Source organism: Moschus berezovskii, chromosome 3, assembly GCF_049115385.1.
Source record: "Moschus berezovskii isolate FMDL1 chromosome 3, NW_MosBer_1.0, whole genome shotgun sequence".
Classification (NCBI taxonomy): domain Eukaryota; kingdom Metazoa; phylum Chordata; class Mammalia; order Artiodactyla; family Moschidae; genus Moschus; species Moschus berezovskii.
This window is the reverse complement of record NC_142462.1, coordinates 85,698,688-85,713,443: the sequence shown is the minus strand read 5'-3', so window position 1 is coordinate 85,713,443 and position 14,756 is coordinate 85,698,688. Positions and strand designations below refer to the sequence as shown.

The 14,756-nt window shown below is 46.0% G+C and overlaps 1 protein-coding gene across 1 annotated transcript; it reads right to left on the bottom strand.

The window, feature by feature from the left end:
• Positions 1 to 6,618: 6,618 nt before the first annotated feature.
• On the bottom strand, positions 6,619 to 7,964 carry CCDC201 (coiled-coil domain containing 201). Its single transcript, XM_088831777.1, has 2 exons — positions 7,719 to 7,964; positions 6,619 to 6,705 (listed from the first exon to the last, which is right to left on the bottom strand). The coding sequence occupies exons 1-2, from the start codon at positions 7,962 to 7,964 to the stop codon at positions 6,619 to 6,621; spliced, it is 333 nt and encodes a 110-aa protein (XP_088687903.1).
• Positions 7,965 to 14,756: the final 6,792 nt, after the last annotated feature.

Genomic DNA, 14,756 nt, shown 5'->3' with positions numbered 1-14,756 from the left:
GAAAAACATCTATTTCTGCTTCATTGACTATGCCAAAGCCTTTGACTGTGTGGATCACAATAAACTGTGGAAAATTCTGAAAGAGATGGGAATCCCAGACCACCTGACCTGCCTCTTGAGAAACCTATATGCAGGTCAGGAAGCAACAGTCAGAACTGGACATAGAACAACAGAAAAGGAGTACGTCAAGGTTGTATATTGTCACCCTGCTTATTTAACTTATACGCAGAGTACATCATGAGGAACGCTGGGCTGGAAGAAGCACAGGTTGGAATCAAGATTGCCGGGAGAAATATCAATAACCTCAGATATTCAGACACCACCACCCTTATGGCAGAAAGTGAAGAGGAACTCAAAAGCCTCTTGATGACAGTGAAAGAGGAGAGTGAAAAGGTTGGCTTGAAACTCAACATTCAGAAAACAAAGATCATGGCATCTGGTCCCATCACTTCATGGGAAGTAGATGGAAAAACAGTGGAAACAGTGTCAGACTTTATATTTTTGGGCTCCAAAATCACTGCGGATGCCGATTGCAGCCATGAAATTAAAAGACGCTTACTCCTTGGAAGGAAAGTTATGACCAACCTAGATAGTATATTAAAAAGCAGAGACATTACTTTGCCAACAAAGGTCTGTCAAGGCAATGGTTTTTCCCGTGGTCATGTATGGATGTGAGAGTTGGACTGTGAAGAAAGCTGAGCGCCGAAGAATTGATGCTTTTGAACTGTGGTGCTGGAGAAGACTCTTGAGAGTCCCTTGCACTGCAAGGAGATCCAACCAGTCCATTCTAAAGGAGATCAGTCCTGGGTGTTCATTGGAAGGATTGATGCTAAAGCTGAAACTCCAATCCTTTGGCCACCTCATGCGAAGAGTTGACTCACTGGAAAAGACTCTGATGCTGGGAAGGATTGGGGGCGGGAGAAGAAGGGGACGACAGAGAATGAGATGGCTGGATAGCATCACTGACTCGATGGACATGAGCTTGAGTGAACTCCGGGAATTGGTGATGGACAGGGAGGCCTTGCGTGCTGTGATTCATGGGGTCGCAAAGAGTCGGTCATGACTGAACGACTGAACTGAACTGAAAAGAAATAAAGATTAAAAAATACTTTATTGCTAAAAAATGCTGTTATTTGAGAATTCAGCAAATCATAGCAGTAATAAAGATCACTGATCACAGATCACCATAACAAATATAATGAAAAGTTTGATACGAGAATTACCAAAATGAAGTCAGTAAATGTTAGAAAAATGCCTCTGATAGACTTACACATTGCAGGGTTGCCACAAATCTTCCATTTGTACGAAAGGCGTGATCAATAAAACGCAATAAATTGAAGCATAATAAAATGACATATGCTTGTATTTCACTTTGATAATTTAGAAAATTTCATTTGTACTCCCCATTTTTCACCAGTCCTTCTTGCATCTCAGACTATCCTGATGGAATAGTATTTCTTTCATCTTTTAGGAGATCATTTAGCTCAGGCCTCAGTGATAAATTAACCTTATGTTCATCTGTAAATCTCTTCATCTTCTTTCTCAAAAGGTTAAAAAAAAAACCTGAAGACACAGCTATCAGTTGACGGTTATTTTCTCTGAAATATTATCCTATTCAAATTTAGTTTATAGTGAGGGATGACTTCTGTAACTGCTGCTGAGAAATCTATCAATCAAATTGTTTTTCCTTTATTCTGTCTTAGGGTTCCTAGAGAAATTAAACCAATAGTGTGTGTGTGTGTGTGTGTAGGTCCAGGGGTTGGGGTTGATGGCAGGGGAGTGGGGGGAGGGAGAGGAAGAGAGCGAGGGTGAGAAGAAAACAGGGAAAGAAAGAAATTTATTTTAAGGAATTTGTTCACAAGGATGTAGAGATTGGCAAGTCCAGATTCTGCAGGGCAGGTCAGCAGGCTGGAAATCCAGGGAAGAGTTGAGGCTGCAGCTTGAGTCTGAAGGCCATCTGGAGGTAGAATCCCCTCTTCATGGGACCCCAGTCTTTTCTCTTAAGGCTTTCAACTGATTGGATGAGGACCACCCACATATGGAAGGTCATCTGCTTTACTAAAAAATCGACTGACATAAATGTTAATTTCATCTAAAAAAAAAAAAGAAAACCTTCACAGTGACATCTAGATTGATGTTTGACCAAACTGGGCACCATAGCCCAGCAAATTTGACACATAAAAGTAACCATCACTTATGATGTATAGTTTTTCTCTGATAGTGTCTTTAATTTCAAATAAAATCAACTCATAGGAAAGAGATTTTAAAATCATTCTGAGAAGCACAATATCCCCAAAGTAGAAAAAAGGACATTTACAGACTTCTCAGAGAAAAAATACAACTGACTAGAAAACATAAGGAAATATGCTCAACAGAACTATACCAGTGAAAGAAATGAAAATAGAAGACAATCTTCCTATTATCTTTCAATTTGGTAAATGTCTTAAAAGATTAAAAAATATTTATTTGGCTGTGTTGGGTCTCTGTTGTAACAAGTGTATTCAGGCTTATGTGCTCTGAGGCATGTGGTTCTTAGTTCCCTGGTCAGGGATTGAACCCATGTCCCCTCATTGCAAGGTGGATTCTTAAGCACTGAACCATCAGGGAAGTTCCTAGAAGATTTTTTAACAGTAGCAAAACCACAGTGAACTCCTGCTTGGGCACAGCTCTTGGGAACCTGTAACTCACTTGGTAACACAAAACAGACAATAAAGTGCTAACATTCTTAAATCCAGTAAAATAACTTCTAGGATTCTATCTAACAAAATCAGTAGACATGGGCACAAAGCATTTTGTACCAAAGTTGTCATCACAGTGTTATTTATAATGATGAAAACTTGGGAACACATTGGTGGACAGAACTCTAAAGCTGCCCCCCCACCAAAGAGTCCATGCCTTCTAATCTCCAGACCCGTGACTGGGATGAGATATAACCCCCACCTCCAGTTGTGTGATTGCTTATATCACCAGGCACACCAGACCTCACGAAAGCCCTTAAGAGCAGGGAACTTTCTTTAGTTGGTGGCAGAAAAGAAAGACGGAGTTGAAGCATGAACAGGTTCTGTTGCACTGTTGATGCTGAAGAGTGAGGAGGCCACATAAATGCAGGTGGCCTTTGGGATCTAAGAGCAGCACCTGGCCCACAGCGAGCGAGGAAGAGGACCTTGAGTCCCATGACCACAGGGAACTGGGTTCTGTTCTTGCCCAGGTGCTCCAGGTGAGAGCCTGCCTGGATCTCACCTGGAGTGATCCCAGGCAGAGGCCCAACTGAGCCACCAGAATGGAGCTAATAGGTAGATGGAGCTGTAAGTTTGTGGTAATTTGTTGTGAAGACATAGAAAACTAAAACACAACAGAAAGTAAGATACACTAATATACGAACCAAACATTCAGCAATAGGGAAGTTGGAACACATGAGCTGGGAGTGTTCATACAACAAATGCAATCTCCACAGAGCAATTTTCTGAACCATGCTTGATGACAAGGGGGAATGCTTGGGCTGTGTGGACATCAAATACACACATTGTGTATAAATAGGATTTTAGGGAAAACTGTATTATTTAAATAAATATTTAACTTCTCATTTTAAGTTAAATAGAAACTGCACAAGGAAACAGCATGGATTTCCTTTCCTCATACATTTTGAAACTGTATTTTCTGATAAAACATATGGGTTTGCAAACAAAACAAGAATTAAGGACATCCTTTTTCTTCCAGTGCTGGTTCAAGTCACACCCATGCTGGCCTCTAAATGACTATGATTAGCGTAATTCCCAGGGGCTATTATTAGAGGTTTGTCATTTTACCCACAGACAACCATTCATTTGGAGATCTTGAAGCTTCTTATTGTCTGTGCCACCTGAGTGGCAGCACCCATTGTCATGAGTGCCTTGGTCTGAGAATATCCCCTCCAGTTCATTCCCAGCATCTCCAGGGCCAGCCCTTCTTGAGGACACAGCTGACTGCTGGAGGTCAGAGGGATTCCACTCTGACCGCACCTTACTGCCCTCGGGCAGCAGACTGGCCAGCACGGACTTGTTCCTTCTTTAGTCCGCTTCCCACCAGCGCCCTCCTGTGGACGGAACATGCTCACAATCTGTGTTTTATTTGTGAAATATTTACAAGAATTGAACTCTTAAACCCTTTAAGGAGCGGGCCTACAGATGCTTACATATATTCCAATTGTATAAGATTTTTTTTTTTTTGTCAAACCACATGGCATGTGGGATCTTAGTTCCCCAACCAGGGATCAAACCAGTGCCCCCTGCACTGGGAGCTCGGAGTCTTAACCACTGGACCACCAGGGAAGTCCCTGGCTTTAAAAAAAATTTTATTTTTAATTTAGTTTTTGGCCACACTGTGTAGCATGTGAGATCTTAGTTCCTCGACCAGGAATCAAACTCACTCCCCCTGCGTTTGGAGCACAGAGTCTTAATCTCTGGACCACCAGGGAAGTCAAGAATCTGTTTTGTTAATACTTGAGAGTGTGGACTAAGAATGTCGCCTGCAATTTCAGTAAACAAATGATTTTGTTAGCTAAGGTGCAGATCAAAGGAATGACTTCAATGAGTCCAGATTCTTGCATCTCTCATACATAGAAAAGCACTAAACGCTTTAACTTGAGATGTCTGTTTCTTTACTTAGCAGTAATCTTATGTTCGACTACCCTTTTCCCCTCGTCCCCCCAGACTCAAATATATTCTGGCTCCTCCTTTACCTCTTTGAAACAGTCTCTCAGAGTGCCTGGAGAGGCTGTATAGTGGGCTTAAGTCCTCAGTAAATCTGCAGAATAAAACAACTGTCAACTTTTAGGCTGTGCTTTTTTTCAGTCAACAAGAGAAAACTCAATGTAAAATATCCAGGAATTTATCTCAAGGGCAAAACTTTTTCCTGAGCACCTGTAATTCCTAATCTTTCAAAAACAAGTTTTCCCACAGTCCCTGCGTTAGTTTTCCTTCCTTCCTGGACTCATTCTCAATAGGAATTTTTCAAAGGATGAAGAGAGATAAAGTCATTTGGTTATACATCAGAATTGATTTGCATAAGATACAGGCTTTGGAAACACTTCTCATGAAAATAGTTTATGTTTAACAATAAAGGTGGGCAGAATTCATTGTGGTGTTTATCTCCGTGTTATTTGATTAAAGTCAGTTTTTCTACTTCTTACATTTTTACAAAAGTATAAACATCTCTATAATCTGATAATTGTTATAAAAAAGGAAAAAGTGAACACATCAAATAGCCAGCCTATAAAGGACGAACTAGCTCAAAAAACTTAAATGTTTAAATGCACTACACAGTAAATAAGTTCTTACCACATATATATGAACACCCACAAATGACATTTGTAGTAACTATTTCATCATTGCAGCCCCCAACCTGCATCTAATACTTCATGAGGAATTCCATCATTCCTTCTTTATTCAGAACCTCTGCATAAACGGAGGCTTCTCAGGAATCACCGTCCTGAGCTGGAATGCCCTCCACCCACCCAGCAGCTCCAGAGTAAGCCTTTCCTCTCTCTCTTAGGCCATCCTTGACCGTGCCTGCCCTTGGAACCTACCATATCCTGTCTCCTGACATTTCCGGCCAGCCTGAGACCCTGTTTAGGGTGTCCTGTTGGAGTCTGCATTAGCAACAGGCCTTACCTGTGTCCCTGAGAAGAGCCAGGTCACCTAGGACTGGCCTGGAGGAGGGGCTGTAGAGGGGCGCAGGATGGCATTGAAAACATAAGCAATCTTTGGTGTTTAGAAGGCAGAAAATAAACATTTAAGGTAAAGTGGGGGATGAAAGCATTTGCAAGAATAAAACTAGCTCTGTATCGGTAACCACAATGTGTCCACTAATAGACAAGTCTCAGAGACATCTGGACCTGGGAGGCTACTGCTAGGTTTGTGTTGATCGAAGTGCCCCGGGCACCCTGCTTTGTTTTCCTTACAGTGTGAGGGTCATATACACCTCCAGCCCTTTGGTGGGATCCTTATCCTAAGCAATGAGGCAGTGAGCTCAGCTTTAGAAAAGTACAGGAGAAGGCCTCTGCTACTAGAGGGGGTTAAATTCCTCTCCCAACAACACTAAACAAACCAGTGCCTGCGAACTGTCAGAATATCTTCCAAATGAGAGCCACTGCTCTGGTCTTTCTGGAATGGTGTTCAAAGCCTGCTAGGTGTGACGACTTGTCCCCCTAAGCTGAGTGGGCTGCCTAGCAACCTGGTCTTTACCTTAAACTTGGTCCTGTTCCCTACATTGTGTCATCCTAGTATCTCAGGCTCACCTGGCTGTGCTGGGGAAGGAGGCTGGGTGGGTGGGAAGAAGATATATCTTGTCTCCGGTACTCCAGAGTGGCCCTGGGGCATCCATCTCCCCTGTCCACACCTGCCCCCTCCATCCCTTCATCTCTGTTGGGGACTCTGAGGACCATGTTTGGAATCTGAGTTACAAGATCATCAACCAGTTCCTCCCACTCCACCCAGAGGCACAATGGAGGGCAAGGCTGGACCCAGGGCAAGTCCTGAGGAAGGTCTACAGACATACAGATGGTTGGACAGACAGATGAGTAAGTCAGGCCATGGCAGGAGCTCCTGAGCACGGCTGTGTTCTGGGCCCAGGGCCGAGCACTCAGTCGTCGTCAATGGTGAGTTCGTGCTGGGTGGCCTCCTCGATGCTCTGAAGCAGGTGCATTTCCCACTGCCTCACTCGCTCTGTCTGTTAACAGAAAGGCATCTCTGAGGCCCACCTTGTAAGAAGACTGATCTTTGCCAGAGACAGCTGGGTAGGAAAAGCAGGTGCCCATCCAGGACTGCAAGGCCCTCACATGGGTCTGCTCTTGGGCACCATGCAGGACTCACAGGTGAAAGCGGGCCTGGCCAGTCTGCATGCCAGGCTCTATGATCCCTGACGGAGCCAGTCAGACCCCAGGGGACTGAGCCTGGTGTGAGGACAAGCAGGCACGTGAGCGAATGGAGGGAGCTAGGACCCAGGATCTGGGTCTGACAAGGGCAGAGAGGGGTTGCAGGGGAGGAGACAGGAACAAGGAGGGATCAGCCAGGCGTGGGCACAGAGTGTGAGCCGTGGGCACAGAGTGTGAGCGGTGGGGTGGGCACTTGCAGATGAGTGTGTGAGGCTGTCTAGACAGGCCATTTTCCTGCTGTGTCTTCTAGGGGCTCTTCCAGGGCGGCTGAGGGCAGGTGAAGGAGGAAGGGCCCCTAGGACCCGAGGGGATGACTCAGGGTGCTGAACAAGGTAGAGGCATGTCGAAACACAGAGGGCAAAGTTCAGATGGCTTAGCCTGATCTGGTGGTGTGTGGTGAGGGCTGGATCTGGGAGGACAAGTCACAGCTGAGAGGAAGACAGAGAGAGCGGCTTTCCAGGGACTCCACTCCACCCCCCAGCCCCAGGGCCCTGGGAAGGCTGGTGGTGTGCTATGGAGTTCGAGGAGTACGTGGGAACTGTGGGAAGCACCACAAGTGAAAGTCCCTCTTGTGGGGTCACGGGGCCCCCTCAGAGTTGGGGAAGGGTGGGTACAGGCAGGGCCCTGGGCTGGATGGTCTCCTTCAGTCCTGGTGACCTCATGATGCCCAGGACATGACCCCTCAGTGAGGAAAGAGCAGCATTTACTCTCTCAACTGTCACCAGGCTGCCTTCCAGGGGAGCCTTGGGCAGGGACTCCAAGCTCTGGGGGATAGGCTAGGGTCGGGTCAGGTCGGGTCAGGTCCTACCACAGCAGCCAGCCTCTTCAGGTCCCGAGGCCTCTTTCTGGCGGTGTCTGGGATCCCGGGCAATCCCAAGTTTGGTGGCGACCTCCTTGCTGGTGGGGACTTGCCCTTCTGCTGCTGCTGGGTGACTGAGGCCGGCATGGGCGGGTCTTCCTCAAAATCAAAGGGGTCTGAGTTGGATCCGAGCTGCTCACTGGACACTTCAGAGGCCTCAATGGTAGAAAGTTGCCTCTTTCTGAAGGAGGCCATGAGACTGACCCCTCCTGGGGATGACAGGAGGTCCCAGGAGGAGCGTGCAGGTCGTGGGGATCCGCCTGCAGGGCCCCTTTCCTGGTGGCTGGGTACATCGCCCTGTAACCCTGAGTTCCGGCTGAGGGCAGCTCCCGCCGGGGTGCTGTGCTTCAGGGATGACCACCTCAGGGATGACCGTCTGGTCACAGAAGAAAGGTTCTCATCCTCAGGGGAGCTCAACCCAGAAGCCTGTCAAAACAACACACAGAGGTCAGCGTCCCAGAAGGTCAGTCACAGCCAGGGGGAGCCTTGGGCTGGGCACCAAGCCCCTGGGGAACTTTCCTGAGGTGTGGCCACCATGAGGCAGGCCCTCCAGTTCTTCCCCAGTGAGGGGAGCCTCCAGCACTAAGCTGAAACCTGGCATAGGACAAGACCACCCTCGTACTCTGCCTTTTTACTAGTTTTCTTTTTTTTAAATGTTAAACATCCATCAAAAAGAATTTTTTTAAAGGATAAGGCTGAAAAACATAGGACTTTTAGGTAATGTTTCTTTAAGAAAAAAAGTTTGAAATGTCAATGAAATCATCTTAACCTTGAAACTCAGTATGAAAAAGCAAAATTGCAGTTTTTTTGGTATGTAAATGCAATCACATTGGGTGGGCATGGGTGCTGAGAGTGGGGTAGGAGGTTTTCTCAAAATCTTGATAATATCCCAACCCCAAACCCATTTATAGGTGGTAGTGATTTCATCATGGCCACTTTTCTTCTTCCAAAATAAACCCTTGATTAAACCATCAGAGGTGCTGAAAATACAGTCTAGAGAGGGTTTCCTATGGAAACATTTAATCCATGGAGCGTGTTGGAACTTTCAAAATCTGTTCTCCTGGATTTCTCACAGTACTCTTATAAGGTGGGTGTAATCATCACCTGGGAACTGAGGGGAAGTCAAATTCAGGTGGGGTGAGTGACTGAAAGCAGGTAAGCAGCAGGGCTGAGTTGTGGACCAGAGCTGGTGAAGCCCACGTTTGGGGATGCCTGGTTTCACCCATCAAGATGCCTCAAGCTGGGCCAGGAAGCAGGGAGGAAGTGCTCCCTCCTCTTGGGAGGATGAGTTGATCACAATCACTTACACAGGGTCTACTGTGCAGCCCTTGGGGTCCTTTTGAACACTGTTTCATTTAGCAAAAACACTTAGAAATGGATTATTGTAACTCTAACTAGGGCTTCCCAGGTGGTTCTGTAGCAAAGAATCTGCCTGCCAAGCAGGAGACCTGGGTTCCATTACTGGATCGGAAAGATCCCGTGGAGAAGGAAATGGCAATAAACTCTAGTATTCTTGCCTGACAGAGGAGCCTAGTGGGCTCAGTCCATGGGGTAACAAAGAGTCGGTCATGACTTAAGTCACTAAGCAGCAGCAGCAGCAGCAACTCTTATTAACCTGAAAGATAGGATTTACTCCAGAGAATCGAGTTGACATCAGAAATCGCCAAATTGTCTTCCAAAGCAGCTGTGCCGGTCTTCCATCCCACTGGCAGCACGGGAGGGTTCTGGTTCCTCCGTATCCTCAACAACATTTGGTACTGTCTGTTTTTAATTTTTTTTAATTTCAGTATTTCTAATATATGAGTGCTGCTGCTGCTGCTAAGTCACTTCAGTTGTGTCTGACTCTGTGTGACCCCATAGACGGAAGCCCAACAGGCTCCCCCGTCCCTGGGATTCTCCAGGCAAGAACACTGGAGTGGGTTGCCATTTCCTTCTCCAATGTGTGAAAGTGAAAAGTGAAAGTGAAGTTGCTCAGTCCTGTTTGACCCTTAGCGAACCCACGGACTGCAGCCCACAAGGCTCCTCCATCCATGGGATTTTCTAGGCAAGAGTACTGGAGTGGCTTGCTATATGAGTAGTGGTATCTAATTTGCATAGTAGTTTTCATTTGAATTTCTGTAATGTCTAATGATAGTGAGCATATTTTCATTTATTTACCATCTATTTTGTTTGGTGGAGTAAAGTTCAAACAGCTGCCACATCTAGAATAAACTCACCTATTCAATGACTCTCAGATTGGATTAGAACACAAATCCAACTTCATACTATATACAGTAGGATGCACTAAAGATCAGAAGCTCAAGAAAGTTTCGAAGTAGGATGAAACAATGGAGGGACTTCACTATATCAGAAAAGGCCAAATTCATGGCAGAATACATTAATACATCAAGACCACAAAAGTACAGTGTAATCAAAATAAGTTAAAAATTTTCTATTTTAATTATCTTTGCACCAGATAGTATAGCATCAATATTCATAGAGCAAAATTCAAGGAGAAATAAGGAGAAACAGAAATGAAGTAGTGATGATAATTCACTTTTCTTTTTTTAGTCCCTGCTAGATCAAGGAGACGGAGAAGGCAATGGCATGCCACTCCAGTACTCTTGCCTAGAAAATCCCATGGATGGAGGAGCCTAGTAGGCTGCAGTCCATGGGGTCGCTATGGGTTGGACACGACTGAGCGACTTCACTTTCACTTTTCACTTTCACACATTGGAGAAGGAAATGGCAACCCACTCCAGTGTTCTTGCCTGGAGAATCCCAGGGACGGGGGAGCCTGATGGGCTTCCGTCTAAGGGGTCACACAGAGTCGGACACGACTGAAGTGACTTAGCAGCAGCAGCAGCAGATCAAGGAGAAAAAGAAATGATCTAAACCCCTTGGAAGATAATCAGCACCTGTGAAAGGAGATTGTCTTCCTACTTCAGACAGGGACCAAGATCTCAGAATAAAGATGTGGGGTGAGGGGGAAGACTGGGACTTTCACAAAAGAGAAACTTCAAGGGGAGATATTTTTTATTAACAAGAGCTACCTTTAACTAACCCATTTATGAAAGTGAAAAAAGAACCAATAATTCAATTTTGGAAATATGAATACAGTTATATTGTAAGATATTGAAAGTTTACAGATAAAATGATTTAGTATTGTTTTACAAATATTTATGCACAGAGCTTACAGATAAAAAAAAGTATTGTTTTATAAAAATGATCTCCTAGTCATACATATGAGAAATGGGAAAAAAATAGGATTTCAAAGGAGTAGGGAAGAGAGATCTTTTTCTCATTACATGTTGTTCTGCCTGGTTGGCCATTTGAAAAAAAAAAAAAAGAATGGTAAAATCATACTCCTACCTCATGCCTTACATAAAATAAATTACAAGGGATTGAATATTATACTCTTTAAAAATTCATAATTATTAGAAAAAGAACAATTAAAAAAATCTAAAACAAAGTTGGATTCTTATTCACATCATTCATCATGATAAATTCCAAATGGATATAAGATTTAAATATAAAAAAACAAAGCTATAAATGTATTGGAAGGAAATGGTGGTGAATTTCTCTGTAAATTTGTCAGAAGTAGGGCTAACTATCTCATAATACAGAAGCCATAAAAAAAAGTTAAACTAAATATAATTTTTAAAAAGATGATATACTAAGTAGAATAGGTAAACTACAAATTTCAGAAGAGATAAATAAGGGCTTAATCTTTCTAATACCTAGGAAAAAACTGACAAACTAAAGGATAAATATGCTAGGAACTTTAACAGCGTTTTATGTATAATGTTTTAAATATACTGACGAGGAAAGATCTCTTTGTTTTAGGTAGAATTCTTTTGTACAAACTGAGGAAAAAAGAATCAAAAAGAAAGTTCTGGAAGAGGCTAAAAACATGTTTACTTATGGTGTAAACATAGGGTGGACAGAGGGTGATGGGAGGCACTGTGTACTTGTTTATGTTTTTTATTTTGAAACCAGGGGCATGTGTTACCTATTTACAAATGAAAAAGGAAAAAGAAACCCCTACTTGTCTGGTGATGAGACACAGAAACTCAGAAATCCCAAGAAAATCCCTGGTATTGGGGGTCGGTGATTGAGGGCTCCTTAGTCAGCTGGTGCCACTGGAGCCAAAATACAGGGTTATGAAGGTCAGGTTTTGAACTTCACCTGGGGCCTATTACCTAATTCTGCAGCCCTGCTTTCCATTTTGCATCTGGGACAAGGCAATGCCTGGGTTCCCCTCTGTCTCCCATTGATTCCCTTGGCCTCCAGGCTTTCCCCAGAGAGGGGGAGTCGCTTGGTTATGTCCGACTCTTTGCAGCCCTGTGGACTGTAGCCCGCCAGGCTCCTCCGTCCATGAAATTTTCCAGGCAAGAATACTGGAGTGGGTTGTCATTTCCTTCTCCAAGGGAACTTCCCAACCCAGGGATGGAACCTACGTCTTTTACCTCTCCTGCATCAGCAGGAGTGGGGAGGGGGCAGCAGAAGGGGCTGTGTGGCAGAACAGGGGAATCCCCTCTGATGTCTCTGGGATGGCGCCCTGGGTGTGGTACCCAGGCAAGTCGGGGCTCTGAGCACAGGTCACTGGCGGCGGGGAGGGGAAGTGGACAGGTGTTTCTGGACCAGGGAAGTCGTGTGACCCCTCCAACAAGGACCAGGAGGCCCCCTGATATTAGCTCAGGGCCTGTCTGACCAACCTGGAGCTCAGGCAGGACTCTGCGTCTGTTTCCAGCGGCGGCAGGAGCCGGGGATTCCAATCTCGGCCCTCTGAAGCACCCCTCCACTCCCCCACCCCCAGCCCCATCCTGCCCTGGCCTACCTGCCCCTGGACACATTCGGGAGCATCCCTCCCCACTGCCCACCTCGACCCTGCCTCCTCGCACCCGCCTCCCGCTCCTTTCCAGTCCTCACTCCTGAACTGATCCCCGTCCTGCCCTGGCCTACCTTCGCCCCAGGCTCCATCCTGCTTCCCAGCGGGGACCAGACGCCTGCGGCGCTCCCCAAGAGCCCCTGCGCCCCAAAGTACCCGCGGTGTCCGAGCTGCAGGCCACGCAGGTGTGAGGGAGCCCACCTGAGCGCAGTCTTCCGTTGATGACTGCGCAGGCGCAGGGCAGCTCGGGGGTGGGGCCCCGAACCTTGAGAGTCTCCACCTGGCCCACTGCCTCTGTGTCCATTGGGTTGTGAGTCCTAATTCAGGAAGTCAGGGCCCATGGGTGCCTGGGGACCGCCCCCAACAATGGGCCAAGCATGGTTTATCAACATCCTCAAAGGAGTGGAGATCATCATTCCAACTTAGTCCCCGGAGCCACTGAGACCAAAGACATGGCAACCCTCTTGCCCTTGCTACTAACCTATTTTTAAAAAGTGTTATCCTTCTGAGCTTTGCCAGTAAGGCACTGTGTGATTTTGGGTGGATGGATGTTGTCACTGTTTTCTCCTTCGTCTATAAATTTTGGCAATGTCTAGGTCATAATTTTCCTAATGCTCTGAGATCTCTGTATCCTGGAGGCACCCTGGAGTACTGAAGGCGATTGTTAGAGACAAGGATTCTCCAGGGAACCCTTCCCCACCTGTTAGCACAGACCATCACAACCGAGGAAGCGCTTCAGATTCAAGTGCTGCTGGGCAGTGGAAGGGAGCCCTCCTCACCGTGCTGCTGGGGCTCTTAGTGGACACAGCCCTTCTGGAGGGCAGGTGAGCTAGGTGCAAGGCTTGAGAGCATGCTCCGCGTTTGACGGAGCAGTTCCATTTACAGGAGCGCGCATGCCTGCGACCTCAGTCGCTCAGTCGTGTCCGACTCTGCACCCCTGTGGACTGTAGCCCGCCAGGCTCCTCTGTCTATGGGGTTCTCCAGGCAAGAATACTGGAGTGGGTTGCCAAGCCCTCCTCCAGGAGATCTTCCTGACCCAGGGATCGAACCTGCGTCATCTGCATTGCAGGCGGATTCTTTACCATTAAGCCACAGGGGAAGGCCCTTATAGGAGCACCAGGAAGCAATCAGACCAAGTAGTCACTCATTTTCTGTTGTATCTGTGGAGTGTTGTCTTTAAGAACCCCGACAGAAGAGCACACACATCCAAGGACAAGGAATGCTCTGCAGCCAGCAATCTGTGTTTCAACATATGTGCGTCCATGTGCATGTGTGTACACACACATATGCTTGTGGATGTAAATACACCCTGTAGACAAAATGTTCATAATATATTAAATGAAAAAACGCTGTAGAACAGATAGTACAATCTGATCCCATTTAAAAATTACACAGTACATGCCATACACACACACACATCCAAAAAGAGATTCGTGGAAATGGGAACATTGGTAATATGTAGGTGTCAGCATAATAGGTAAATTTTAATATCATTTAAATCCATTTTATATTTTTCTAAAAAGAACATGTAAATTAGTAAACAATAATTAAAAAATAAAGCTCACCTGGTACAGTGGATCATTTTCCAGATGGGGAAACTGAGGGCTGCAGAGGGGAAAGGTTTGCCCAAAGTCCCAGACTGAATAAGGTGGGGGCTGCCTGGACACCATCCCAGTGTCCTGAGGTCTGGGTCAATGTTTTGTTGCTGCATCGGTACACCCCTAGGGTCCTCCTGACCTCATGGCACTTAGGCACACTGCTTTGAGCATAATGTAAGCCTCTTTTGTTTGTGTTTGTGACTAAAACATTGTGAAATCTGCAGTGTGTGTCCAGAGTCGCGTTAGTCTAGCACAGAGGGTCACCTGTGAGCAGTGCCTTTCACTATGACATTGGGCAGCCCTCTGGGGAGAAACATGGGGGTCTGGGCATGTGCAAAGGCCCGACAGGGGCTCCAAGCCTGGCCCATGGCAGCAGCTGACCCACAGTCTCCAAGCTCCTCATCTTTGCCCACAGCCCAGTACACTCCTTGTGCTGACCCTCGGAGGTTCAGTAGCCCAGAACCCGGATTCCCCTCACTGTGTAGGAAAGGACCTGGAGAGGCTGAACTCAAGTGTGAT